The 24,664-nt window shown below is 46.4% G+C and overlaps 1 protein-coding gene and 1 long non-coding RNA gene across 6 annotated transcripts in view; one reads left to right on the forward strand and one right to left on the reverse strand.

Moving 5' to 3' along the window:
• The window catches only part of RPS6KA2 (ribosomal protein S6 kinase A2), a 440,283-nt gene that overhangs the window by 197,117 nt on the left and 218,502 nt on the right, over window positions 1-24,664 (reverse strand). Inside the window, exon 1 of one of the 5 annotated variants that reach the window (XM_023223588.2) lies at window positions 8,213-8,604. The exons of the other annotated variants lie outside the window; for them this stretch is intronic. Within the exon in view, the coding sequence (XP_023079356.1) occupies window positions 8,213-8,311 (99 nt within the window). The 5' untranslated portion in view covers window positions 8,312-8,604. Of the gene's footprint in view, window positions 1-8,212; window positions 8,605-24,664 lie in introns of those variants that run through there. 5 annotated transcript variants of the gene reach the window in all.
• On the forward strand, window positions 8,972-11,742 carry LOC111550273. Its single transcript, XR_002733985.2, has 2 exons — window positions 8,972-9,711; window positions 10,213-11,742. It is a non-coding gene; the product is annotated as an uncharacterized LOC111550273 (long non-coding RNA).

Consider the following 24,664-nt stretch of genomic DNA (forward strand, 5'->3'; position numbering starts at 1 on the left):
GATGCCATCAGATTCGCACACGAGCCCTGTGTGTATGGGCTCCAATCGATGCCATCAGATTGAAAGTTTTTTCACTTCTCTGTTGGGTTGTACTCTACAAGGACTTGACTGAGACACACATTATAATCCATGCGTTTTCTTTGTTAAGATCTAGAAATAAGAGACAGACCCAACCTCACGCTGTGTCTCGGGTTCTCTGGAATGAAGGCAGTCAGCTATAGTCACCCCTTTGATTCCCGCAGTCTGTCTGTTAAGTCCCTGAAGTGATGAGAAACCAAGAAGAATTCAAGAAGTCAAAGGCGTTCTAAAAATAAATGCTCTTTTAAAAGTTGTTTTGTTTGTCTGTGTTTCTTTCCTTCCTTATGTTCAAAGTCAACCAATCAACAGAGTTGCTTTAGCAAGTTACAGGTAAGAGGGTTTCCCGTAGCACCTTTGCAAGCACAGTGTAGAAGGCAGCAGTCTCTCCGGGGCTTGACCCTGTGACAGGGAGCCCAGGGCCCCAGGGGCCTGCAGGAGCTGACAGCCATGTGGCCTGGGAGTCTTGGGGCTCATGGAGGGCCTGCAGAGCCCCTTGGGCTTCCTGCCTCCTCCCGGCCTTGCCCAGCTCCCAGCTTTTCTCACACAGAGGCCTCTCAAAGCCATCTTCTCTGCTCCTCTTGTGTTTTACCCACAGTTCAGAACAAGAGGCTTCCTTGGTTTTTCACCCTTAGATAGATTGTCCACATGATATTTTGGATGTAAAACTATTTAGAAGCTAATATGATATCCGACCTTAGTTCTAGAGAACTAGTTGCAATTATCCAGGGCTGAGAGCATTAAAATAGGGACTTGTGTGAGCTTCTTAAGTAGTCACTAGAGCATTTCTACCATAACCATTCCAAAATAAAGTCATTCAAAGTAAAATCTCCCCACCCCTCCTCTTATAAATTTGGTCTCACAGTTTAATGAGTAAAAGCTGCAAGCCCACAGGCCCTCGGCAGGATGCGTGACCAAGATAAGATGTCTTGGTGCAAAGAATGTGACAGTGCACTTCGAGCGCAGAGACTGCTTTCCACAGCAGGCCTCAGGCTTGCATTCTGGCTACTGTCCATCTGAAAATTCAGATTGTGAAACTACAGCATGCGAATCATTCCACAGGTATGAGGCCTGTTTTTCTTATTTGTCAATCTCATTCAAGCCTTTCTTTTCTTTGGCAACAGGAGGAAATACACTGGCCAATACCTAAGTACTAATCTTTGATTCATTTTTTAAAAATCTTGCTAATTTCTTTTTTTTTTGAGACGGAGTCTCACTCTCTGTTGCCCAGGCTGGAGTGCAGTGGCGCTGTCTCGGCTCACTGCAACCTCTGCTTCCCGGGTTCAAGTGATTCTCCTGCCTCAGCCTCCTGAGCAGCTGGGACTAGAGGCGCCTGCCACCACGCCTAATTTTTTTGTATTTTTAGTAGAGACGGGGTTTCACCGTGTTAGCCAGGATGGTCTTGATCTCGTGACCTTGTGATCCGCCCGCCTCGGCCTCCCAGAGTGCTGGGATTACAGGCGTGAGCCACCGCGCCCGGCCAATCTTGCTAATTTCATATAGAAGACAGAATAACTGAAAGAAGAAACAATTCTTTTCTCTAAAAGGCTAGATAATTTCTACCAGTGCCTTCTCCCTTCTCCCAACAGTCCCCACTCAGTCATTCCTTGTGGTCTGACACCAGAAACAGCGTGGAAAACAAGTCTGTTTTCCAAGAGGGGCTATTACCACGAATTACGTTTAAAATGACAGCATCGAAGATTAAACCATCATTGTATGTAAATGTAACATAGCTATAACCTAGGAAAAGCTAGTTTCATGGTGATAATACTAATTTGAAACAGGTGTGTACTCAAAGGGATGAGGAAGGAGGCTGGCAGGAGAGAAAAAAACATTTTTCCCCCATAATATAGTACAAGAACCTTTACAGAGATGGTCCAACCAAAGTCAGCTTTGCGCAATACCACAGCTGCCAAGTGCAAACTGTCCTGACGAGGCATACTTCACTGCTGAAGCATTTAAAAACTTGAAGATAACCCTTATTACAGGGCTACCCCTATTTTGTAGCTGGGGAGATGGGTGCTCAAAAGGATGCAGTGGTTTGGCAAGGGAGACAAAGAACACAAGGGCAGCGTGAGGTGGCTGGGAGAAGGGGCAGCCGGCAAGGTCAGGCACTTCCCACGGCAGGAGACTGGCACTGAGCAGGGGTGGGAGGGAAACAGGGACACCACCTGCTCCATGCCTGCAGAATTCTACCTCCACAGGGCAAAGCAAGGGCAAACCACACAGCCTGGGGAGCTTTGCACACCAAGCCTCATGGAGGAAGACTGGCCAGGGAGCATTCGCCGAATGGAATCAGGTAGGGCATTCTTGGGAACACCCTCTAACTGATCGCCAGGGATGCATGCAAATGACTGCATAACATATGCAAATGACTGTATAACATATGCAAATAACAACAGGTACACATCTTGGCTGGTTCGAAACACTGCTTCTGGCCTGCTTGGTAATAAATCCTAGGTGTGTGGTTACAGCACATTTGTCCTCCACGTCCTGATGCGTAGGTGCCTCCGACTTCCTTAGAGCTGCACCATTATTTTCCCCTAGCTAAGCAGTCAGCAGACAAGGCTTCTCACGCAGCTGCAAGTCAGATGTGATTAACAGTATTTCATATGGAATATATTTGTGTCTGATCTATTTGCTTGATTAAATCACACTGTAGCTTAACAGCCTATTTGTTGATAATTTTTACTTATTTGAATTCAATGTAATAGCTCTTACTAGTGAAAATATATCAGCAAACATAAAATGCTGAGAAAATACAACACAACGTAATTCAGTGTAATCAGAAATAAACGCAGAGCATTCTAGAGAATGCTGCTAGTCTTAGACCAGCTCTGCTTATTTAACGAGCACAGATCCTTGGAGCAAAAAAGGTAGAGTATTTCTGGCTAAATTACTGGTTACCAATTCCATGTCATACAAAATAAACTCATCCTGGTCCCCCATATCAAAGGAGCACTCTCTTGGCAGCTTCCTGAAGGTCCCCAAGACTGCAAACATCTCTGGTCGACCTGAACATTGCCTTCATCCTGAAGCTACAGCCCCTAAGCCTCTTTCCTCCCCTTTCCCTTCATGGCCGGTAGCCCTGGAAGCTGCCTCTGAGAGTTCATACTTCTCCCACCCACTATTAAATTGCTACTTCTGAGAAACTATTCGCCCCACATGTGAGAAACAGAACGAAATCCCAGGTAAATGGTAAGTCAGAGGATACGAACATATGTTCCTTTTTTATTTATGTGCTTCCACTTCATTCTTCTACTTCTGAACACATGAAAAATAATCTGAACAGTCTTTGCTGTGCTGGGTGTGGTCAAAGACAGCACAGGGGCTTACGGAAAAGGACAGGCAAAGCAAAAGGGGCAAAATCTCACTACATTTAGCTGTCTTTTCACATAGCTTAAAAAACCAACAACACTTTGGGGATTTTTCTTGAATGTAAAGAAATAAAGTATGTAATGAAATTCCAAGCATAAGGCATATCATAGAAATTGTGACCACAAATAAGGAATTAAGCTTAATGTCTTTAAAATAAAGTATATAAATGAGCAAAAAGATGAACAAATTCAGTATTCACTAATATGCACTATTTATTGTGGGGTTTTTTTGGCTGTCAGAAAATCCAATAAAATTAGGATAAACATAATTTTTTGGGGAGCATTTATTGGGAGTACCTGAAAATTATCTTAATTAGAAATGATTTTCTTGGAAACCACCCAAGATCTAGAAGAAGAGCTCACCTATCAAGCACCAAGAATAAGCCTTAGTGGTAAACTTTCCAGGAAACTTTCTTTTTATCCATGACTGGAGTCAATATTGTTCCTGATGCTTGCTAAGAGTCCCTTCACACTTCCTTTATTAGGATACCATGGTTTCCTTAAAAGGAATGAGCAATTAAAATGTCTTTATATGTACACATAGATAAATTCTGATGATCTGTGACCACCAGAAATAGAAAAAAGTTGACAACTGATCTAATCAGGCCATTTAAATCCAAAGCTGCCGATAATTTCACAGCACTTACACCCTAATAGCAAGCTTCTTTTGACTTGTTTGCTTATATTGCTAGACATTAAGCTCACTGAGGGCAGGGATCCTATTTTTATTTCCCAGTTGCTTAGCACAATGCACACAGTATGTGCTTCAATCTTTTGAGTGTATGAACAATTGAGCAAATAGATAAATGAAACGAAATTCTCCTTCCACTCAGTAGTTCATCACTAGCAATATCCCAGGTAAAGCCTCGCATTTTGTCTTCCTCATTCACTCCCCATTGTCTTTCAGAAGAAACGCCAGTTACAGCTGAAATAGCTCAAATAATAGGTCACCAAAGAGAACCCTCTGGCTTTGGTAACTCCAAATGAATAACTGCCCCCTAAACGAAATGATTTTGTATATTGATACCTTTAGCAAATTGGTGGAAGTCTTATCTTGGGTTAATAATATCACTTTTAATTAGTTTAAAATGTACATTCCCTCTTGGAAGAAATATAAACTAAGCTTTGGAGGTGGCACATTCCATCTTCTGAGGCTCTACTGGCATGTGGAAAGGTTGAGTGGGGAGAAGATTCCTTTCAGCTCTGTGGATCTATTGGTTCTGCTAAGTTAGGACAGTGAGGGCGGTGCATTTCCTTGCTCTCAAAGCCACCTTAGCTCAGTAGGCAGCTGGCACGGGTAACATATTTTGTAGGTAAGTACACAACTCATAGGCCAGACACTGAGAGGGTATCCTATCCCAGCCGGGTGACGGTAACTCCAGCTCAGCAAATGGGCCAGTGTCTCCTTTCCTCATCTATGAAATGGACTGTTGAATGAGATGCAGGTTACTTTGCCCAGCAATGTGTCATGGTTCTTAGGCAATACTGTCAATGCCCTGAAAGCAGAGCTCTCTGGGGGGTGAGGGTCTTGTAGTCACGGAGACCTGACATCTTTCTGGGGCTCATCCATGGAATTCTGTGCAAGATACCCAGTTTTCCTCTACAAACCCCCAAAGTTATAGTTGCCAGAGCCAACAACTTGGCCATCTCACTTGGTTCTATGATGATAGAGGACAAAAATATTTCATTAAATTTCATTTTAATCTGTAATTCATAAGCTGTTTCCAAATATGATTAAGTAACCTGGCTTCTCTGTCACTTAGGGTTTAGCAAATGTTGGGTTATAGATGTAAAATTTATTTTAAAATCAAGTATGTTCAGGGAAGTTTTGCCAAGCCTAAATGTAAAAGAGAGGGAAAAAAGAAGGAACTTTAGAAATTTCTCATTATTAAAAAAATAAAAAATGAAAATAAATAAAATCGAGAATGAAAACATTAGGACTGAGTCTCTCCCTGAAAGCCTTTTAAATGAAAATACTGTTTTCAACTTAAAGTAACTATGTTAATTTCCTATTTATGTCACTAGACTTTGAATTTCAAATAACAAAAATTTTCAAAGTCTGTATATTTCAAAACATAAATTTCACAGAAATAATTTTAAAATGTTTCCTATTATAAAACAAGTTATCTTTCTCATTCATCCAAACAGAGGAAATACACATCTGTGTTCAGTACTTTGTGTCCTATTTCTCAACCTCAATCCATTGACAGACCTCCCCTGCTCAGTTTTACATTTTTTGATGAGTGCTTCTTGGCCTATAACCAGCTGTGAACACACAAACCAACAGGCAGCCTTCTCAAGTATGGGTAGGGAGCAGAAGAGGAACTCACTGGACTGGGACACAAAGTCAGCTGCTTGTGAGAATCCTCACTGGGCGGAAGTGCCCTGAGGCCAGGACTTCTATGTCTTGTGTCTTTTTGGACACAGTACCCAGAAAAAGATCAGCCCCAGACCTGGTCCTCCATAAACACTTGCAGAATTTCCTTGGAAAGCTTTCAACAAGACTCTCAAACTCTCACGGTTTTATCCCCATAGCAATAGATTGAGGATAGTAACATACGCTACCCCGATTTTCACAAGCATCAAATAATAGAAAGCCAGGGAATGCATTTGTAAAGAGGAGAGCATTGTATTAGTACTGACCATCTTTTTTTTTTTTTTTTTCTTTTTTCTTTTTTTTTTTTGAGACGAGTCTTGCTCTGTCGGCAGGCTGGAGTGCAGTGGCGCGATCTCGGCTCACTGCAACCTCTGACTCCCTGGTTCAAATGATTCTCCTGCCTCAGCCTCCTGAGGAGCTGGAATTAGAGGCACTCGCCATCATGCCCAGCTAATTTTTGTATTTTTAGTAGAGACAGGGTTTCACCATGTTGGCCAGAATGGTCTCGATCTCCTGACCTTGTGATCTGCCTGCCTCAGGTTCCCAAAGGGCTGGGCTTACAGGCATGAGCCACTGCGACTGGACATTATTGACTAGCCTAATGAGACCTCCAGCACCTACTACCGGATCTGGCACATAGAAAGCACTAATTGACTACTTGCTGTTAGACTACATTTATTTTCAGCCCATTTGACCTCCTATGTCGCTGATGGTTTATGTATGACTTCTAGAAATTTTATTTTTACATCAAAAAAACCTCGTTTCCTATTCCCACCCCTACCTTGTTTCCCACTGTATTCTATTTGGAGGCACTTCTGCAGCCCGGCCCTCCTTGCAGAACCCTAATACCAGAGGTGTGTGTATCCAGAATCAGGCAGATTCCTGAACTCCCACTGGTCAGCCAGTGTCTAGCTGCTCTTCATAAACAATGCCTGGAGTTTGCTCACACGTGTGCCTCTTCTTGACAGAGACAATAAATGGAAGGAGACAAGGAGTTGTCTAATAAACTTGGCATTGTGATGAAACAGGAAATAAAAACATGTATCCAGATAAAGATAAATACTATTCTGAGTTTCTGATCTTGTCAACTTTAGATTTTTTAAGTGCCTGTGTGCCAGCAAAATGATTTGTCTCACTGAAGGTGTGCTTAATTTCTCTCAATATTAGACTTAAAGCAAGCCCTCCTCCAGTACTGGATTAACAGTCTTGTTTGAAAGATATGTTTTACCCTTAGGAAGCGGCCACACTGATCCTATCTAGTACTTCAATTCGGATTTAGGGATGCCATAAGAGAAACTTTGTAAACAAGTAATTCTCTTCTACTTTTTATGTCTATTCCTGAGCTCTGCTTAGAGGTCTCTCAATTGTTACAGAACCCATGCCTGTGTCTAATAGCATGGCAGCTGGGACAAAGAACACCAAGACGAAACATTTGAGATTGTTCCAGTTGAAACCAACCAACCAAAACCGCATAGGTGCCAGCCTTGAGGCAAAGGCGGAACAGTGTCAGGCAAAATCTTTGGGTCCCAGCCTCAGTCTCCCCATCACCATGTCTCTTTTTCACTTAAACACGTTTCACTGTTTTGTCATCTATAGATTCAACAATGTGATTTGGACACTGAGATTAAGAGAATAAGATTTGATGGTCGAAATAAAAAACACCACAAGAGAACCGTCCAAAAGGAAACCCTAAGATGCCAAGATGCGGGACAGGTAGAAAGGACAGGGCTTTGGGAGTACTCTGGGTTTTCAGAACGAATCTGTATCAAGCCCGGCACTGTGAGGATATTGCATCAGGCGCTTTACTCCTGAGCGCCGTTTTAGACGCCTAAGTAGATCGTGCTGCTGCCTGTTCTTCCCCGTTCTGTGAATTCTACACTGACTTCAAATGCACGAATGAGCTACAAGATAAGGTGGAACCTGCCAGCCGGGCACGGCTGACAGCACCTGATCAGCACCTCAGAGGGTCACCAAAGCCCGGAGTGGGCTTCTCCACTCGGGACTCTGAGGGACCCCCGTGGAGCGCTTCGCGCCACGCGGCTGTCCAGCTGCAGAGAAAGTCCCTCCTCACCCGGGTCACCCGTGGCCCACAGGGGACCACCCCATACCCCGTGCAGCCAGCGGCGGATAAACGAGCTGGAAATGCAGTGGGGGTGGAGTTGGCCCCCCGCAAGGACCCACGGACCGCCCAATTACTACGGAGTCCGAGCCCGAGCGATAACGCTGGGAACCCTTTAGTTCGATTTTCGGAACCGGACCAGCTTTCCAGTAACTTGACTCCCTGACGGGTCTCGGGGTCCACCCAGAGGTGGCGAGGCGGGCTCCGGCGGCCACAGCCCGCTTGGCGCCTGGCACCTGCGCGCCCCGAGGGCGGCCGCATTACCTCGAGCCGGCTCAGGCTGGAGCTCTTGGAGCGCGACTTCCTGCGCAGGTACACGGAGAAGAACCTGCGCACGGCGAACTTCTTCATGCTCAGGTCCATCGCCCCGCGCCCAGCCCGGAGCAGCCGCAGGGCCGGGGGACGCGCATCCCTGGCATCCCAGGCGCGGGGCTCAGGTCTGCGGGTGGGCGCGCGTGGCCGGGGAGCCCGGCGCGACGGCCATGGGCATGGGGCGTGTGGCGCGGGCTGCGGTCACAAAGGGCAGGCCGCGCCGGCCACCGCGGCCGGGGCCCCAGGCGCTCCCTCCGCCTCCTTCTTCGCCTCCCCTGCGAGTACCAGCGCCGGCCACGCGCCACGCCTACACCACGCCCACTGCCACTACCGCCAATCAGCGCCCTCCGCTTCGTGCCCCCGGCACGCACACCTCCTCCTCCTTCGCCCCGCCCCACCACTACCGCCAATCAGCGCTCTCCGCCCCGCCCGTTCCCGCCCACCACCAACACTGCCAATGAACGTCTACCGCCCCGCCCAGGAGAGCCCCGCCTCCGCCGATACCTCCAATCATCAGCGTCGCCCTGCAGCTCCAGGTGCTCATCCCTCCTCCTCTTTCTACTCCTTCCTAAGAGTACCAGCTCCGTGCAGCCCCGCCCCCACGCGGGTCCACCCACGGCCCCGCCCACAGCACTGCCCGCCAATCAGCGCCCGCGACTGCCGCATGCCTAATGAGCACCGACCCGGGACAGCTCCCGGCTCCGGCGGGCTGTGTAGCTGGGGCCACGCAGTCGCGGGCGTTCCTGTCACGCAACTTCGGCGCGGCTGCTCTTTCTTCCAGCTTGGGGCCGTCATTATGTTTTCCTTCCTTAAAACATCCCTATGCACACTTTGTCATCATGTTTTTCTCTGCTGAACCAAACTTTAATTGTTGATCAGCAAATGCTTCTAGAAAACCCAGGCAAAACCGCAGCGGCACAGCGAGCGAGGCACCCCCGCCTGCCAGCGGATCCTGCAGCCCGGCCCAGAGCCGCCCGCCGCGGGACCGGCGCCTTCCCTCTGCCGGAGCGGACAAAGACGCCGGAGGGCGGGGGCTCAGGCAGCCCGCGGGGCGCCTCCCTCCCGCAGCTGCAGAACAAAGACGCATCCGCCCTCCGCAGCCGGCCCCATTCTAGGAAACGTCTATACAGATGGCTTATCAGGGCAGGCGCTGGGAATACCCGGGGCGGGGTGACCTGGGTCTAGAGCAAGGCCCTCAGGCCCGCCGCTGGCGGCAGCGCCGCTAAGGATCTGCCTTAAAGGGAAACACTTTTTTTTCTTTTTTTTTTTTCCTAGAAATGCTCACCAAGGGCTGCAGGAGGGCCGGGATCTGCGGGCTCACGACCCGGTGCAGCCTGGATGCTCTGTTTTCCTCTTGTGCACGTGTTGAGTTTGTGTTTAAAAACAGGGAGAAACCGAGCCCATTTACATAGCACCATCACCACCTGCAAAGACCAGAAACGACTGCGGTGGTGAGTTGACAAGTCTTCCTTGCTCTTTTGCAGTGCGAACTGCAAAATCCTCGCGTTGTTTTGCTCCTTGGACTACTCAGATGTTACGTTAATACTTGTGATAGGCTATTTTGGCTAAGGTGGGTAGAGGTCAGAATGTCCTTAAATAAGAGCTTTAAGCTCATGCTGCATCCGGGCTGAGGTGAGGTCAGATAGGCTCTCTGGGTTTCCTGGAGACCCGCGTTGAGCGGTGCTGCTCCGGAGTGGAAGCCGGGAGTTTAGCACCAGGACTCTGGCGCTGCCCCTTCCTTGCTTGGTGAACTTGGGTGCCGTTGCACGTTGTTCCCACGACTCATCTCTAAGAGGAAAATATGAGTGAAACCTGCCTTATCTCCCTTACTGGATAGCAAGAGGCTTATGCAAGATCACGGATATGGGAGTGCTTTGTGAATTTCAATAGTGCAATTGATTTTCATATTATGTATTAAAGGATTTATAATAACTATTTTTCTTTAAAAACAGAAGTGCTGGACCCCACAAGGACACCGAACACCAAACACCCCGTTTTGCTGCTTTTCAAGACGGTGTGCCAATTAAGTACCCATGAAAACTGCTTTTCTGCTTCTTTTAAGGTTCTGCTGGGAGGGTAGCCTCTGAGTGCCCTGTATCCCTGCTGGGACCCTTAGGCGTCCTGGCTCTAGGCAAACACAAAGATACTGTACCGAGCACGGGAAGCGGTAGATGGACCTCCAAGTGGACACAGACTCCGGGGATGAGGGAGGGCCAACCCGACCATGCTTCCCTCGGAAGGGGAGCCAGTAATACTGGCCGGAGACAGGGGTGCAGAATGTCAGCTATACCAACTCACGGGCATCCTGTTCAGGACAAAAGCCCAGAGGCAGGCCTAAGTCAAGGCTTGTGGGTACCGACAATAGTATTTCGACGTGATCTGACAAAATTGGAAAGGAAATATTTCATGGGACATTCATGAGTTCCCCAAATTTGAAGGCAACAAAACTGTTCTGTTGAACTTGGGGGAAAAATCGTTCAGATTTCAACCATGGAATTCATTGCTACAACAATAAATATGTTTGCCTTTGTTTTTCTCCTGTTAAAATACAGGTATACCAAAGTCTCTGGTGATCACAGAACACTACTTCATGTGCCTATGTAATGAAATCATCCAAAACCACTAAATCTAGAGTAGGTATAATATCAAGACGCATTGTAACCTAAATCCAAATTATCCTCACCAAATACCAGAAAAGAAAGTGAACTTGATAAAGGCTCTTGCCTAGATGATGGAATGGGAAAGGACTGAAGAGCAGATAAAGAGCTTGGTAGACCTCTGAGTATCTCACATTTTCTCTGACTCAAGCACAATCAGTTTGAGACTGAATTCCATGGTGACTGCTACTTCTATGAGTACCAGATTAGCTGATGCGTGGTCAGTGCAATTCCACAAGTGATTATCGAGCACCTACTAACATCTGTCACTGTGGTGGTCATTTGTGACACGAAGTGATTACAATATCTTAAGAAGTTCACAGTCTTATGGAAGAGAAGGCCAGTGAACAGACAAAGCTGATGCCATTTTTATGTAAAGTGAAAGAAATGTGTAAGAGATGAATGAGAAGCCAATACTAATTGGCGAAGTCAAGGAGGAGATGGTCTTTGCTCTGAACCCCTGAGGGTAAGAAGATGAGGGAATAAGTTTCCTGGACAGACAAGAGGCGGCGGGAGTCCCAGGCTCAGGAGTAACAGGGCACACACAGTCAGGGGCCTGTGACAAGATTTACCATCTCTTCCGGGCTACACAGGTATCTTTGTGGGTAAGGCTGATGTGCTGTCTGCATATGGGAAGATGCCACATTCTCGGGGCACCCCACAGGAGTGTCTTAAGAGTGACATCCAAGAGCTTCTAATTAGTCAAGTACCACAAATGTCTGTTCGTCTCCAAACAACCCTACAGGCTGCTGGAAGTTTCAAGTTTCTAAAACTCTCTTTTATTCTCATAATATATTTTCAATAAAATGCTAAATTGCACTTCAAGTGAAACTTTATATATCTTTAAAATAAATGGAAACAATGTGGGGAGCTTTTAGACTCCACAGATAAGTGAGATCGTGGACATTCATCTTCCCACGTCTGGCTTATTCCACTTAGTATGATATCCTCCAAGCCCATCTGTGTTGCCCGCGGGTAGCTATGTGAGGCAACGGGTGTGTTCATTAGCTTGATTGTGGGAATCCTTGCACAAGGTATACCTACAGCAAACATGATAGGGTGTCCCTTAAATTATGCAACTTTTGGCTGCACAGGGTAGTTCACGCCTATCATCCCAGCACTTTGGGAGGCCGAGGCGGGCAGATCACCTGAGGTCAGGAGTTCAAGACCAGCCTGACCAACATGGAGAAACCCCATCTCTACTAAAAATACAAAATTAGCCAGGCTTGGTAGCACATGCCTGTAATCCCAGCTACTCGGGAGGCTAAGGCAGGAGAATCTCTTGAACCCGGGAGGCGGAGTTGCGGTCAGTGGAGATCATACCATGTTGTACTCCAGCCTGGGCAACAAGAGCGAAACTCCATCTCAAAAAAAAAAAAATATTTTTTCTTTGTCAATTATACCTCAACAAAGATGGAGAAAATAAAAAGAATGAATGAGGAAGGACATACAGAAATCAACAGCAACAACACAGAGGAGGAAGGCCAGAAGACAGACACAAAGACCAGGAGACCAAGAAGGAACTTAACCCAGAGGAAATGTATACTGGCAGCCGGAGCTTAGGGAGGGAGGATAGAGCAGAGTCGGACAGCGCAACTCAGGAACAGGGTCGGGTAGCGGCAGAGGCACACAGCGGTGTTGGGAGACCAGAGGACAACGTGGACCCAACACGGGTATGAAATACCTCGGGGCCGGGCGCGGGGGCTCATACCTGCAATCCCAGCACTTCGGGAGGCCGAGATGGGCAGATCACTTGAGCCCAGGAGTTCAAGGCCAGCCTGGGCAATATGGCGAAACCCATGTTTTCTCTACTAAAAACTACAAAAATCAGTTGGATGTGGTGGTGCGTGCCTGTGGTCCCGGCTACTTCGGAGGGTGAAGTGGGAGGATCACTTGAGCCTGGGAGGCAGAGATAGCAGTGAGCTGAGATCGTGCCACTGCACTCCAGCCTGGGTAACAGAGTGAGAGCCCATCTCAAAAACACCAAAAACAAAAAAAACAACCTCAGAGCAGATTGCCTAAGTCCACAGAGCAAGAAAGGAAACTGGGGCAAAGTAAAGGAGTGAGTTTCTTCTTCTACCTCTGGCCAGTGTGTAAGGATGGGATGCTCAGAGCCGGGGGTGCTCTGGGCCCATGGGGTCATGCTAAGCATGGCACGGCAGAAAACTGGAAACATTTTGGATCCTGGATAACACTGTTGAGTTACTGCATTAACCAATTCTGCAGCCAAACCTCTCTGAGGCTTAGTTCTGTGGAAAATAAAAAATCTTTTCATTGAGCTGAGTTTTCTACCATTTGCAGCCAAAGGATCCTAATTGATACACTGAGCAAGGCATTCATTATTCACTCGGTTAGTCCATAGACTTAAATCTAGTTACTACATCTAAATTTTTGTAAAAGTTACTTAAAGATTATTTAATAGTCATAATATTTGTAAAACATTATGGTAGAAAGTGCTGTAGATTAATTACAATTACGGTTATAATTCTAGGATGGAAGAATTACTTGTTTGAATGTATTCGCGTATCATGCGTTTCACGGTCTTCCTCTGTACTCAGCACTGTGCCCTCTCACAAGATCATCACAGGCTGGTGACAAATGATCAGATACAAAAATATCCTATGAGTCAGCGGAACGTGCCACGCTTTAAGGCAGACAAACATGCAGCTGGCCCATGCGGAGCGAGGAAGGACTAGAGGGACATAAGGACAGTTTTTCAAACCAGGCAAGTGGGGACGAGAGCAGAAAGAAAGATCATTTTGTGCAAAGGCCCTGGGGTGAGTAACACTGTGTGGCCAGAGCATGGACTCAGGGTGTGGGGTCAGGTGGAGGCAATGACGTTTGTTCTCAGCTTAACAAAGGGGCCACTGAAGCATGAAGCTGAGGATAACAGGGACACACTTGTATTTGAGAAAGTTCTGGCAGCAGGGCGCACAGCAGAGGAAGCAGATCACGGAGGTGCCCCTGTGACGGTCTTGTGGGGCAGGACAGTGTCCTTATGAAGAGCAAGACACAGTGGCTACAGTGATGGAGAGCAAGAGGCCGAGGTGGGCAGTAACACTGGGAGCAGAATTTGCTGGAGACCCACGGGCTGAGGGGAAGGAAGTGGGGCCGGACATTTCCAGGATAAGTCCTCGCGTCCACAGGCACCACCTCTGAGTGACTCCTCCCACTTCCTCATCCCCTCCATTTTACCACCTCGAAATCGAAATCGCAATCGCTGAGCCTTTACACAGTTCACTCAGATGGTTCCCTGTAAATCCACGATTTGCAAAACTGTCAGGTTTTATTCCAACATGACCACAAACATGGAAAAACAAAGACACGTGTAAATTATGTGAGATGAGAAAATAACACATAACTCTAAAAAGGGAATTTCATTTGCAAATGTTTTTTGAGGCAGAATATCACTCTGTCCCCCAGGCTGGAGTGCAGTGGTGTGATCTCGGCTCACTGCAACCTCCTCCTCCTGTGATTCTTGAGTAGCTGGGACTACAGGCATGAGCCACCTTGCCCAGCTAATTTTTGTATTTTTAGTAGAGATGGAGTTTTGTCATGTACGACTGGTCTCGAATTCCTGACCTTTAGTGATCCGCCCACCTCAGCCTCCCAAAGTGCTGGGGTTACAGGTGTGAGCCACTACACTCAGCATTCATTTGCAAATTTTGTTATTGTTTGGTATAGTTTCACACCACAAATAACTCACGTCCTTAAAAACCCACAGAAAAAAACTAATATTCAAGAACTAACTAGAACAATTTTTTAAAACATGAGGAAAATGAGACCATAATTTTTAAATTATAATAATTTAAACAAGACCTGTGATAACGGACAGCCAACGGTAGTATGTGAAAGCGACTGTGTGGGGCATACTTGGTTGTATTCTTGTTTGTGACTCACTAATTATTAATCACTTCTCTCCCACGTACACCTTGGCATGAATGAGTTAGAGAAGAACCACGGCAGGAGCCCAGTGTCATTCATCAACTCAGGTCCTCTGCACATCTGCCGTGCCTGCTGCTGTGGGCTGTGCTGAGCCTGAGGTCTGAGGAGCTGGGCGCAGCAGGGACTCCTGCCCTGATGGGCATTGCCATCTCTGGCGTGGCACAGACAAGCCAGGGTGTGTTCACTCCCAGGCAAGAAGGGCTTTAGAGGGGAGAGAGAGCCCTACAGGAGTCCTTAGTCTCGCAGATGACTGCTACATTCACAGGTGATGATGAGCAAGTGCGAGCCAGAAACACAGGGACAGGCGAGGGTGTTCCGTCGGGGAAGCTCAGGCTAAAGGCCAGCGAGAGCATGGTCCTGAGGAAGTCCATTTGGCTGCGGCGTGAGGGTGTGTTGGAGTGGGGACAGGGCAAAGGTGGGGTGCTGGGTCACATCGTAGAAAGCCCCAAGGAGAGCCCCATCCCTGAAGAGGGGGAAGAGCCTGGGAGGCTTTGGCAGGAGGATGCCATCAGCGTCGCCTGGGCGTGTCTGGCGAAGGATGTCTCAAGTCTGACCCTGCTCACCTATTGCGCTCATGGACAAGCCACCATCCCCACCCTGGGGAGAAGGCTGCATCCACCCCAGGAGGGTGACCTGGGTGTGTCTGGTAAAGGGTGTCTTAAGTCTGACCCTGCTCATCTTCTGTGTCCACTCCAGGACAAGCCACCACCCCCACTCTAGACCAGGGTGGTCACCTGCTAGCTTGGCCGCCCATGGCCATTCCACACAAATCCAAATCCAATCCTCCACTTCTCTGCTTATAACTCTTCCAGGCTTCTTACTTTCTTGCCAGTAAAGTATAATAAAACCCAAACTCCTCGTTCTGCCTACACTGACTGCTACAAAGACCCTGGGTCTCACCACCCACTGTCCATCCCGCCCTGCCCCACCCTGCTCCTGGGCTCCACCAGCCTGGCCTTCCCTTCATTCTTGGAACCGCCAAGGCCATCCCACCTCCAGCCTTGGGTTCTGGCTCCTTCCTCTGCCTGGGCCCCTGTTCTGGCTGGCTCTCAAGCTTTGGCTTCCAGCTTGAATCAGCACCTCCCTGCAGAGGTCTTTCTGGATAGCCTATCTCAGACAGGGCCTCTCTACACTACCCTCTAGAACACCTCATGCTCATTTTCTTTACAGAACTTCTGATAATATGTGACTCTTCTTCCTTTTCTCCTCCTCCACATTTTTCTCCTCCTCTTCCTACTCCTTTTCCTCCTCCTCCTCCTCTTCCTCATCCTCCTTCTCCCTCTTCCTCCTTCTCCTTCACCTTCTTTACCTTTTAAATGCTTTTCTCCAGTAATCACAATATTAAGGCCCTAAAGGACAGGAAATTTAACATCCCCAGAGGCTTCTGTGACACAGAGCCCAGCGCACGGCAGGCACTCCATGGATATCTGCTGCCCTTGTTGAATAAACAGATTGGGGAATGAGGCCAGGAGAATGGCAGGTGTGGCCAAAGGGAAGTGGATGAACTCCAGGGTTAAATTTGGCCGGGCACGGTGGCTCAAGCCTGTAATCCCAGCACTTTGGGAGGCCGAGACGGGTGGATCACGAGGTCAGGAGATCGAGACCATCCTGGCTAACACCGTGAAACCCCGTCTCTACTAAAAATACAAAAAACTAGCCGGGCGAGGTGGCGGGCGCCTGTAGTCCCAGCTACTCCGGAGGCTGAGGCAGGAGAATAGCGGGAACCCGGGAGGCAGAGCTTGCAGTGAGCTGAGATCCAGCCACTGCACTCCAGCCTGGGCGATAGAGCGAGACTCCGTCTCAAAAAAAAAAAAAAAAAAAAAAAAAATTTAGAACAAACAGGATTTCAGGATTGATCATTTGAAAGGAAAGTTTCTACCAACTCTCTGAGATAATGCTAAGTTTGAAAATTTCAAGGACAAATATCTATAGGCCAATTAAAAACAATGCTGAGAGGCTGTTCCACAACCCTGACACTGCCCAGGTGTCTGAGAACACAGGATGGCCTGGAGAGTGATGGAGGGGAGCACGGAGGGAGGAAATTTGGCAGCATTTCCATCACCCTTCCTCTCCACCACCCAAAGGGCTGGGGAGGTGCCGCCTCCGTTGTTGCAGCCCAGGCAGGATGACTTTGTGGGGCCCCTTGGGGAGTGCTGATATGCTGGGACCAGGTGGCTTAGGTCTGGCATCCACTGGGACCATCTGGAGGGGAACGCGAGGAGGACAGAGAGGCTGTGTGGTAGCTAACCCTGTCCGTGCAAGGCTTGTTGGCCAAGGACATATGAGTGCTTCCCAGGCCAGGCCTGGGCCAAGGAGGGGCCATGTGAAGTCCTCAGAGACCCTGCCTGGAGTGAAGCTAACAGGGGCCTCCAGGACAGAAGGGTCAGGCTGGGGAAGAGAGGAAAGCAGTCGAAGCCCATTCTCTCCCCTCCTCTTCCTCGTTCCTGGCTCTGGCCCCGAGAGGAACAATGAGCAGGTGCCGGGGTGGGGGGAGAGGGTGGTAGGGGATACACAAGGTAGAGAGTAGGAGAGCCAGCAAGCTCGGACTGCGGGCCGCCTGCGCAGGTCTCTGAGAGGGAGCCATCCTGAGGACCGGAAATACTAACCAAGAGCTCAGAACTTAAAGCCAATGTGGGCTGTCTGTTGTCTAAGAGTGGGAAGAAAAGCTGTGGAAAGTGACAGGATCCTCACTGGAGAAGGCAGTGTTTGTCCCACTGGTGGACATTGAAATGTGTGTTTTGACTCAATCTCAAGTCAGGATTGTTCAAGTCAATGAGGTAAGTAAGCAGAGGCAGGAACCAAAAAGTGGGTCCAGGTTTGCAGCATAAGACCCCGTGTCACAGCCGTGGCGGCCGCAGAGGACAGAGCCCATGCCCCAAAGTGAGAGTCCTGCGAGGGCGCTGCACTTGGCCTGAGGGCGGGCTGAGGGTGGACCCCATAACCCCCTGGATGAGGAATCGTGGTTGAACACTGGCACTAAGCAGGGGGCCAGAAGCATGGGAAATCCCCTGGGAGTTTGTGGCCACAGCCAGCCTTTGCACAGGGGCACAGCCTCGGTTCACCGCCTGTGTGAAAACAGCAGCACCAAGTCCGGCTGACAATTTAAAGTGGTCTTGAGTTGTTGTTGCCCCAGGTGCCTAGCAGAAACAATCACAAATGCTTTCTAGAGGAATCTGCACTAAAGCCAGGCTTCAAAGAATTCCCTCAGACACAGCTCCAAGGAGCGCAAGCTCACAATTGCTGTGTGCAAAATCCACAAGAACGCTGAAGTCAGGAGCACAGCCCGCAAGACAGCCAGCCGCAGACTCGGCTGTGAGTAGCCTCCAGCCACTGGACCATCCAGGGGAGAGCAGTGAATGTCAAATTTGACAAGCTTAAGGAAATAAAAGCAAGAAATGAAAATGCAATTAAAGACAAGAGACTCAAAGTGACCAAGTAGATAAAAAAAATGAACAACGTCGCTCTTGAAATGGAAAGACAGGGTACTTGACACGAATTACATATAGCTGAGCATGTGTACCATTTATTAAAGAGCAAATTAGGTGTAGCTGGAGACAGGTGAAAGACAGATCTAAAAACGACTGTGGTGAGCAGAAGCCCGTGATGGACTGTACACTGGGAAGTAAAATATCTTGAATTAAATTTCTACCCGCTGTTCAGATCCTATGACCTGACTTTGGCTGAAATTCTCTGAGTCTCTAGAACAGTGGTTCTTGGATGGTGGAGGATGGGTCCCAGGGGACATCTGGCAGTGTTGGAGACATTTTTGATTGTCACAGCTGGGTGGGGCTACCAGCATCTCATGGGTTGAGGCCGGGCACTGCTGAACACTCTACAGTGTACAGGACAGGCTCATTACCAAGACTCGCCCATCAAAAATGTCAGTAGTCTCTGTTCCTTCTGCTCAGTTTGTTTGCGAACCTAAAACGGCTCTTAAAAAATAAAGTCTGTTTTTAAAAATGTTGATGGTGAGGTTGAAAAAGGCTGCTCTAGGATGAAGAGGGAGGAAGAAGAGGAAAAAACACCAACCCTTTTCTCACTAGGTCGTCACCTATGAAAACAGCAATTTCATGCAGTTAAACCAATATGTGGAAGCGCTTTGTAAATTGTAAGGTGCTCTACAGAGTTATTCGTAGGCATCCTAGCGTTTCACACAGAAAATTAATGAAATGGCTGGGAAGAGAGTTGACTCCTAAATATGAGAATTTTTATCTGAAAACTCCCCTATTAAACTGTATTGTCTTATGCAAGGCATGACCATGTGCCTCGCTGCCCAAACCAGAAGGCAAGACTTACCGTGACCTCCTGACATGTCCTTATTCCCTACGTGTCTAGTTACTGAGATTTGTCAACTGTGCCTTCTACATGTTTTCCCCGTCTTGCCTTCTTTCCAACCCTGCCCTCCATAACACAGCGTGGGCCCTCCTCAGCTCTTGCCAGAAAGTAGTAATTACTGGCTAAAGGAAGTGAATCTGGTTCAGTTACCCCAGGGCATGCATAGCTCCAGAGTTTAGAAGCTTGGAAGCCTCAGACTGTTCTTCCTGGCCAGGCCTTCTTCCATACTTCCATATTGCGTTTGCCTCTTCTCCCTCCCCCAGGGCGCAGCCTCTGCTCCTGCCCCGCTGACTTACTCCTGAGAAGATGAACTGTGGTGTCTCCATGACATCACTCACGCAGTGGCCACGGCTGTCCTTCCTGCCTGCTCTGCCTCTGCCCACTGGCCACGTCTCTTTCCAGCATCTTCCAGACCCAGCATTGCTCCAGGAAGCCACACGGAGATCCCTCCACCCCTGAGGCCCTGTTGGGGTCTCTCCTGGGATCCTCTAATTTGCTCACTGTGCTGTATTAAAACTTTGGGTTCCCCTTTCTCTCACACCAACGTTAAAATACTTTAGAGAAGCAACTGTCCGTAGTGTTACATGCATGTTTGTAAACAGACGTTACTAGGATTATTTTCAGTGGGTTGCTGATTAGGAAGAGCTTTGGTCTACATTATTATTTCTGTGACACATTTATCTAAGAAACAGACACAGTGAACCCCCTTATGCAGCGAAGATGCTGAGGCTCTAAGAGGTTAACCTGGAAATAAAGGACTTTTCCAAGCCTATACATAAATTATAGAGGAATTCAAAAGGAAGGGAGTTACCAGGAAAGAGGAAACAGGTTACAACTATAGCAGGAAGGATTTCTGTGGCTTAAAAAAAAAAAAAAAAAAAAACCTCATCATAGAAAAATGTCTCCAGATCTGGCATGGGTACAAAGGAGAACATAAAGTCTTTGCTAGATTTGTTTTAGCAAAAAATTTTCATTGTTTAAAAATATTTCATAAACACCTATAATATTTCAGGCACTAAATACCTCTACTAGAGATGAGAACTTGATGAACACATAAAAGCCAGACAGGGAGATGAGAATAGCAGGTGTGGCAGCCCCGGGAGAGGTGCGCCTTGCGGTGCCGTCTCCCCCTCCCCTCATCAGGGGAGCTCGGGAGGAAGCTGGGGCTGGGAGGCGGCGCCGCCCTTCCCCGCTCCGCTGGGCTCTTCCGTGTTCTCGGCAACCTGCTGGGTCACGTATGCAGAGAGCGCCTTCCCAGAACACCCGAGAATGCGCAATAAAACGAGGGGGAAATCTTTTCTAATGAAGTGTGGCTGGTCCGATAGTAAGCAGGGAAGAATAAACGCAGGCAAAACATGGGGATAAGAAGATATTGTGAGAGCGAGCACTGTTCTGAGCAGTGCTTGTCCTGCAGGCTAATGTGAGTCTCTGTCATCTAGACCAGAGGCTCAGCGGGGGGCCAAGCAGGGTGTGGGGTCGGATCCGAGTTGGCATTCCCATAGAGCAGACTGGAGGGTGTGACCTTGGAAGAACCTCACTGTGAAGAAGGAGGCTTGCCTCTTCAGGTGGGAGTGCGGAAAAGAGCAAGGGGTAAAAACTGCCCTCTCAGACTTCTGCAGCTCACACTTCAGCCAGTTGAGAGCCAAAATCCTCACTCCTAGTGTGGCCTGAAAAACTCCAATCCAAACTTTTAGTTTTTAGAGATTCCAGATCGGTAGCACATGGAGGACCAGGCGGAGGCAAACGTAAGTACAGTCAGGAAGAACATGCTTTAAACATGTCTCACAGTTTAAATGGGAAATTCTAAGTGGCATGAGCTCGCAAACATAAATCACTAAATAATCACAGATACAAACTGTGGGCAAGAGTCAGTAGAGACACCAAATTCCAAAATCAGACCTGTACAGATAGCAAAGGTTAGGAATTTGTATAAATAATATAAACTATGTGTGTTCAATACATTTGAAAAACAACAAGGAAGGTTGAAGCATTGCAAGAAAACGAGATTATAAAATGACCAAGCAGATTTGTAAAAATAAGCAAAACTTTAAAATTGAAACTATAATAATTTAAATAAAAAATTCAATAGATTGGCCGGGTGTGGTGGCTCACGCTTATAATCTCAGCACTTTGGGAGGCCGAGGTGGGTGGATCACTTGAGGTCAGGAGTTCAAGACCAGCCTGGCCAACATGGCGAAACCCCATCTCTACTAAAAATATAAAAATCAACCAGTGTAGTGGTGTACGCCTGTAATCCCAGCTACACAGAGGACTGAGGCAGGAGAACTGCTTAAACGTGGGAGGTGGTGGGTACAGTGAGCCAAGATCATGCCACTGCACTCCAGCCACTCCGTCACAAAAAAAATAAAAATAAAAATTCAGTAGATTGATTAAACAGCAGTTTGGACAAAGTCCAAGAAAGAGTTAGTAAAAGAAAGGTTGGATCTGATGATAATTGAGAGAAAGATAGAAATACAGGAAAAATGAAACGGGGGGTTAAGAAATATGGAAGATAGAAGAAGAAAAATCCAGCATGCCTCTGACTATTAGAATGAGACAGAAGAAACAAAGAAAAATAGAAAAGCACTATTCAAAGAGGTGAGGCAATACTACAGAATTTTTCAGAGTAGATAAAATATACCAATCTTCATATTTATAAAAACCCCCAAATCCCCCAGAAGGATTCAAGGAAAAGAAAACAATACCTAAATACATCATATTAAATCTTTGAAATACCAAAAAAAAAAAAAAAAAAAAAAAAAGCTCTCCAGAGCAACCAGAAGAAAATACACCTTTTCTACAAATGAATGTTAATTACTGTCAGCTACCATCTCAACAGCAACATTGGAAGCTGAGAGAGTGGAATAATATATGCGATGTGCTAAGAGAAAATAACGTTAACCTTGAATTCTCTGTCCTACAAAAAAAAAAAAATCTTTCACAAACAAGGGCAAAACAAAGACATTTCCAAGTAAACAACCAAAGAAAATTCACTTCCAATGAAATTGTGTGGGTAAAGCTAGACACACACGGGCTGCATAAAAGTAAATCATTTGTGTATTGCATAATTTGTGGACTTAAGTTGGAATTGAAGTCTTAACTGACAGTGATCAGTTAAAACCTTCTTATTTTCATATTTTTCTGAAGATAAAGGAGCTTGATTACCTTTTGACAAAAAGTCAATAGATTGGTTAAACATACATGCTAAAGTTAAGCATACATGCTCAAGTTTCTAAAGCAATCAATTAAAGGAATATAAATCCAATGTGTAATTGCCAAACTAATAGAGGTCAAAGTATAGAACAAGAAAAAAATTTCAAATGATGTTAAGAAAGCAGGAAAAAACACACTTGGAAAAAGTAGGATAAGTAAAAAAATACCAAGTGTTGGGAATGGCCACCGCCATGGGCCCTGAGCGTCGCTGCACCTTCTTGCTGAGTATGTGAGGAATGTCAGGCACTGACCACTGTTAACCCAGGTCATTGCTCAGCGTTGTGTTTGCAGTGAGCAACCTTGGGAAATGAGGTAACATCTTCCTCCAAGACAAAAGCAGGCTTGCTGACCTCTTGCTACAAAATACCAGGTTCCCCAAGCTCAGCTTTCCTCAACTGAGATGCAGTTTTACTGTAAACACAGAATCATCTAGGCCCCCATAGGATGTGGGGGGCAAAGGAGTCCTATGCAAATATGATACTCAAGCCATTTTCTGTTCCTTGAATTAAAATGTCCTTTATCTCTGATCTTCCAATATCCACCAATTCTTCCAGTAGCTAGTATTAGGCTAATTCGTAGTTTATAAGTGAGGCAAAATAAAATCCCAGACCATATATGACCTAAATAGAAATAAATCAAAATATGTAAAAAAATAAAGTAAATTTCAATGAGCTAAACTCTCTAGTTAAAAGACAAAGAGTGCCATATAGGTTTACAATAAATGTAGTTATAGAAAAATATATGTAACAAGAGACATAAAAAGTTTCAAATAAAGTAATGGAAATAGACACATCATGCAAATAGTAATGAAAAGAAGTAATATTAATGTCATACATAGGATACAAAAAGCATTCATAGATATAGAAAAAGCACTATATATTGATGAAAGTTTCAACTTACCAGGAAGATACAATAATTCTAAGCTTACATGTACCAAATAATATAGCTTCAAAATAATATTAATCAAAAAATGACAAAACCAAAAGGAGAAATTGACAAATCCATTATTATTTAGAAAAATTTTCATCTCGATAGATGTCTTGGGCCATTGTATATCTTGCTACTGTCATCTGGATGATGTGGTGCCTGCCTTCACTTTTGTTTACCAAGATTAATACTGAATCCTCCTAAAGTTCTGACCTCCAATGTCACTCCTTCAAGGATGCTCTCTGTGACCCCCAGACTTAGTCAGGTGCCCTGGTAGATGCTCTCAAGATACTAGGAATTTCTTAATGGGAATACTTACTTAGGTGTATGTGTGTGAGCATTTAATTAATGCTTTTATTAGACTATAAACCCTGTGAAGGCAGGAATTGTGTCTCCTTGGCAAACCACTATACATAGTACCTGTTACTGATGGCTGATCTACTTAGAACAAATATTTGCTGAATGGATAGAGGAATGAAAGCAGTCACTGAACTGGCAGCCAGATGGCCACTACTGCTTTTTTGACATGTACTTTGTGCCACAGGATGGAAGTGCAGAGTGAGAATTAACTTGTGACAATTGGTTCCCTCTGCCTCTTCTCCTCTCCTTCCCTTTTCCTCTTTTTAAGCCAGTAATTAGCACTAACCTTGGGCAACTGAGACAATAAGTCAGGAACTCTAAATACTATTTTTAGGTTTGCTAAGAGCATACAACATGTACTATTCAAAAACGAAAAGAAAGAGAATTATCTAATAGGGCACAGATGTTATATTCACAATGGTACATCCTGAAGTTCAACACAGGGAAAAGTCCACATTTCTTCAAATCAATGTGCATCCCATTTACTGTGCCTCCTCCCCCAGTCCATGACATCACTTCTTCCAGTTATTCTTATGATTACATGTCCTTCTGGGAACAACTGGCTGGAGATTCTGGTGACTTTTCAGGAAGTTTGAGGCTCCAATCCTATCATTTTCCAGGAGGAATTGCTTTAGCTAAACCTCCAGGTCTTCTCAGGGAAGGATCTGACTTAAGTGGCAGACATGAAGGTATATTGCAAATGTGTTTTGGCTTAGACATGTTTTAAATAAGGGCCCATACATATTTTTAAAAAAGAGAGAGAGAAATTACAGCCTAGGGGCTTGTGATGTCCATGTAGCATTAACATAACGAGTGCTGTGGCTTACTTGCATCTGGCAAGAAGATACCTTGAAGTCCTAACCCCTAGTACCTGTGAACATGACCTCATTTGGAAATAGGGTCTTTGCAAATGAAATCAAGTGAAGATGAGGTCATAATTGGATTAGGGTGGCTCTAAATCCAATAT

The sequence above is a fragment of the Piliocolobus tephrosceles genome, chromosome 5 (assembly GCF_002776525.5).
Source record: "Piliocolobus tephrosceles isolate RC106 chromosome 5, ASM277652v3, whole genome shotgun sequence".
Taxonomy (NCBI): Eukaryota; Metazoa; Chordata; class Mammalia; order Primates; family Cercopithecidae; genus Piliocolobus; species Piliocolobus tephrosceles.